This window comes from Strix aluco, chromosome 3 (genome assembly GCF_031877795.1).
Source record: "Strix aluco isolate bStrAlu1 chromosome 3, bStrAlu1.hap1, whole genome shotgun sequence".
Lineage (NCBI taxonomy): Eukaryota > Metazoa > Chordata > Aves > Strigiformes > Strigidae > Strix > Strix aluco.
Genome location: NC_133933.1, coordinates 123,789,327 through 123,793,418, shown reverse-complemented (window position 1 = coordinate 123,793,418; position 4,092 = coordinate 123,789,327). Strand labels below are relative to the sequence as shown.

The 4,092-nt window shown below is 47.1% G+C and overlaps 1 protein-coding gene across 1 annotated transcript; it reads left to right on the top strand.

Annotated features, from left to right (window-relative positions):
* Positions 1 to 552: 552 nt before the first annotated feature.
* Positions 553 to 2,461, top strand: LOC141921208 (uncharacterized). The gene has a single exon (XM_074819449.1). The coding sequence runs from the start codon at positions 968 to 970 to the stop codon at positions 2,459 to 2,461; it is 1,494 nt and encodes a 497-aa protein (XP_074675550.1). The 5' UTR covers positions 553 to 967.
* The last annotated feature ends 1,631 nt before the right edge of the window (positions 2,462 to 4,092 follow it).

Genomic DNA, 4,092 nt, shown 5'->3' with positions numbered 1-4,092 from the left:
CCATCAAGACTGATTGTCAGTTTGAAACAAGCACTACACGTCTTTGGTACTTTCATGACAGTGTATTGTTTTTCTTCTCTTATTGATCCACCTGTAAGGAACTGTATTAGACATTGTTTGTCTCTACATTGCTGCTCCGAGACCACCACTTCCCGCCTTGACATCCTGTTGCTCTAGAGGAGTACGCTACAGAGCCCCGACAAAAAACCACGACATCCGCCCGAAGCAAGAACAACAGCAGCCTCGGCCGTGCCTGCCGTGCTGTAACAAGCTAGGTGCGAGACAAGGAGGACTTGACACCCCCCCTCCCCAGCACGACCACCATGGACACCTGGGCAAGACCACGGGGTGGCACCTATTACAATGAGTTCTGTGGAAACGGGTGGACCTTTCGTGGAAACAGCAAGAACTGGGGCTATAAAAGGGTCGCGTACTCCTCTCCAGGGTATCCTGGTCTTCGGCACCTGTTACTTGGACCTGAGACCCCGGCGGCGATTGGAGCTCCTCCACCTACATCACGGCTGAGCCGACGGAACATCGCTGGATTCCTGGTGGTGGCAGTAACTAGTTGCACCTCTACCGTTTTTCTGGCTTAGGGATTCTGACTTTCTCTTTCCTTTCCCCTCTGTCCTATCGCTGTTATCAGTTGTTACAAAAAATAAAGTTCACAAGATTGTACAGCATCTGACCTCGTTTGTGTCTTAGTCTCGCTCTTGGGATCGTTTAAGAACCCACCCCGATATTGGATCGGGACATTTTAAATTGGCGTCACGGACAGGATCCCTTGAGACGAGAGTGTTGTACTTTCTTACTGTGTTGGATTTAAGCGTCTCAGGACGACTTTACCCACTTTGTGTTACAATAAGTTGTGACCTCCTGAGACTGAATAGGGGAAATTGTGGACAGAGAGGCTGTATTTGGATTAAGATTAGGTGCGACCTCCTGAGACTGGACAGGGGAAGTCTCTATGTCAAAGTGTGACCCTCTCAGGACGCATATCCCCTTTTTAGTTGGAAAGAGAAAATTGATGGGAACCTTGCCGGCAGTCGATGTTTGTGATGAGGTGCTCTTGCGGGGCGAAGGAATAGATAAGTTATATGATCTTTTGGAGGCGCACCGGTCTCGTCCCTCGGTCCAGGGACTTGATTGGGCGAGAAAACATTGGTTCCAGGTGCAGAGTGTGGTGGATAGAATCAGGGTGTTACAAAAGGAAGCTAAAGTTAAGAAGGGAAAAGGAAAATCTATAATTTGTGCAGTACTAGGAGCGAGTCTGGTAGCTGCGATGGAAGAGAAAAAAGAGAAGTCTCGCCAAAATGACATTGTCACAGATTCCCTGCAGTCGGCCATACAGAGCCTGCAGAATCAATTGAGAGAAGCCAAAGAAGTAGTAGAGGACCAAAAGGAGCAAATCATGATACTGAAAAGTGAGTTGAGGGAACAACTTTTGGCAGAGACAGACACACTGGCGGAGGCACAAGTGAAGCTTTTAGAGAAAGGAATACGTCAAATTTACCCACAAGGGGATCTGCAGAAGGCAAGAGAAACCGTAGAAAGTCTTCCCCATATGTATCCTTTGGTCAAAACAGAATATATATACGAGGACGATAGCGATCATCGTCCTCAAGTAATTACCAAAGAAGTCCCATTTACATCAACCGAATTGGCAAAGTTGAAAAAAGATTTTGCAAGGACTGCAAAGGAATCAGAGACGGAATATGTGTGGAGAGTGTCTTTGTCAGGAGGGGATGGAATCTTATTGTCAGAGAAGGAAGCAGAGGGATATTGGGGTCCGGGTGTGTTTTTAACTACCGGTGACCACCGAGCCCCATGGTCATTAACTCAGAGAGTCGCGTATTGGGCTGGAGGGCTGAATCCCTTGGAGAGGGGGGATCCCCTTGCCATAACAGGAACGGTGGATCAGTTAGTGGAAAGTGTGCAGAAGGCAGCCTGCCTGCAGATGATGTATGATCGGGAGCTCAAGCCTAACCAGGGCTCCCCGATGATGATGCCTGTGGACCCAGAGAGGATGACCCCCCTGATACGGGGACTTCCTGACTCCCTAAAACCCATTGGCATTCAGTTACAAGGGAAAATTCAAAATAGTTCCAATGTAGAGAGAATGACGGCCAGTCTTGAGGGGATAGTGACTCCTGACCACCGACAGCCAGGGAGGAAAGTATGGACATGGGGAGAGGTGGCCCAAGAACTAATTAATTTTGGGAGAAAATATGGCCCCGTCAGCGGGTCGTCGCAAAGGATAGAAACTAGGATTTTACGGGCTGCAGAGAAAATTATCGGTCGACAATCATCTATGAAGAAGGGCCAAGGCCTGGGATCACCCCGATTTCAGAACTCTGGGAGAGAGAGACCCCTAACTCGACAGGGACTGTGGCAACTAGGGCTTCAGAAGGGTGTTCCCCGTGACTTGATGGATGGGCTGAGCGCGTGTGGGACGCAGTGACCAGCGTCAACAGTCGCTGGGGAGTAAACGGATGCCCGAAGATCACGGCATTCTGTCCAAAACCTCCAACAATTATACCAGCCCCTCATGGTCCTGATCACCCTAGCAACCCATCCCACTTTCCAGGACAACCTGTCCTGGTCGAACTCCCTACAGTGGGCAAAGTGCCACTGGTGTTGGACACGCCCCTTAACAAATATACCTGGAAGGCAAAAGATGCCTGTGGGAAAATCCATAAGATTCACACGAGATGGATTGTCCCCTCCTTCTAACCCGAGAAGCGAATTTGTTTTTGTTTCATTTTCAGGAGGAAGCAAGCGACACAGACGCAGCTGCAGAGGGAGTGAAGCAGGCGCAGACTTTGGTGCAATCTGATCATGACGTGTATGTTGATTTTTGTTGCATTATATTGGGGTCTTACCTATGAAGCTGAAGGGAAGCCAATTCCCCCACCTTTACCCAACCCACATGACCCCCTTGAGGATAATGAATTTGTTTCGTTAGCAAAGACTGTAAGTCAAACCTTTAATCTAAGCCACTGTTGGGTTTGTGGAGGACCCCTAGGATTATCAAGCTGGCCGTGGGTTTCTATACCGCTCTCCCCATGTCAGATTGTAAGTAACTATAGCGACATTGCAAATACCACCTGGGATGATAGCGGAACTTGGCCAGTCCAATTCCCAAATAAGGGCAAATTTTGTTTAAATCGCACTCAGAAAGGAGGAGTTGATGTAGGGAAGAGTAAGTGTCAATGGACACTCACACACAAATTGATTAACAAAGATAGGGGCATTTATGTATGGTTGTGGCTCAACGAACAAGGACGCAGCAAAGGATTCAAGGGGTTTTGGTCAAACAAAAATGAAACAGAACATGCTGAATTGCCGGGAAACAACTTTTTCAATCAAACTTGTGAATGGAAAAACGACACTGGGTCTTGGTACTGTACCATCCGAATAAACAATCATCTAAATGAGGTTTTCAGCCCTCTGGGAGATAGAAACACAACCTATTTTCAAACCCCAAGGACTGCAGAGGGACCTTTTGCCAAAGGTACCAAAGCCAAAAAGGGCCATTATTGGATATGTGGACATACTGCCTACAAACAACTGCCAGCAAACTGGTCGGGAATTTGCTATGTAGGAATCATCCGACCCCTGTTTTTCCTCCTTCCTGAGGCAGATGGCCCTCAACTGGGAATAAGACTATATGACAAGTTAGGGAACAAAAAGATTGACCGCAATAAGCGATCTGTTGAGTTTAAAATAGGTGGAACTCAAAAGTGGGGGGAAAATGAGTGGCCCCCTGAAAGAATTATTAAGCATTATGGGCCTGCCACTTGGAACCCCAATGAACCGATATCAGGGGCAAGAGAACCAATTTATAATTTGAACCGTATAATTCGACTACAAGCAGTTCTAGAAATTATTACTAATAAAACTGCTAATGCTATAGACCTTTTAACTCAACAATCTCAACAGATGCGCACTGCAATCCTTCAACATCGTATGGTTTTAGACTACCTATTAGCTGAAGAGGGAGGAGTATGTGGAAAACTAAATGTTTCTAATTGTTGTCTGGAAATAGCCGATGTAGGTGAAGTAGTCCTTCAGCTAACCACAGACATTAGG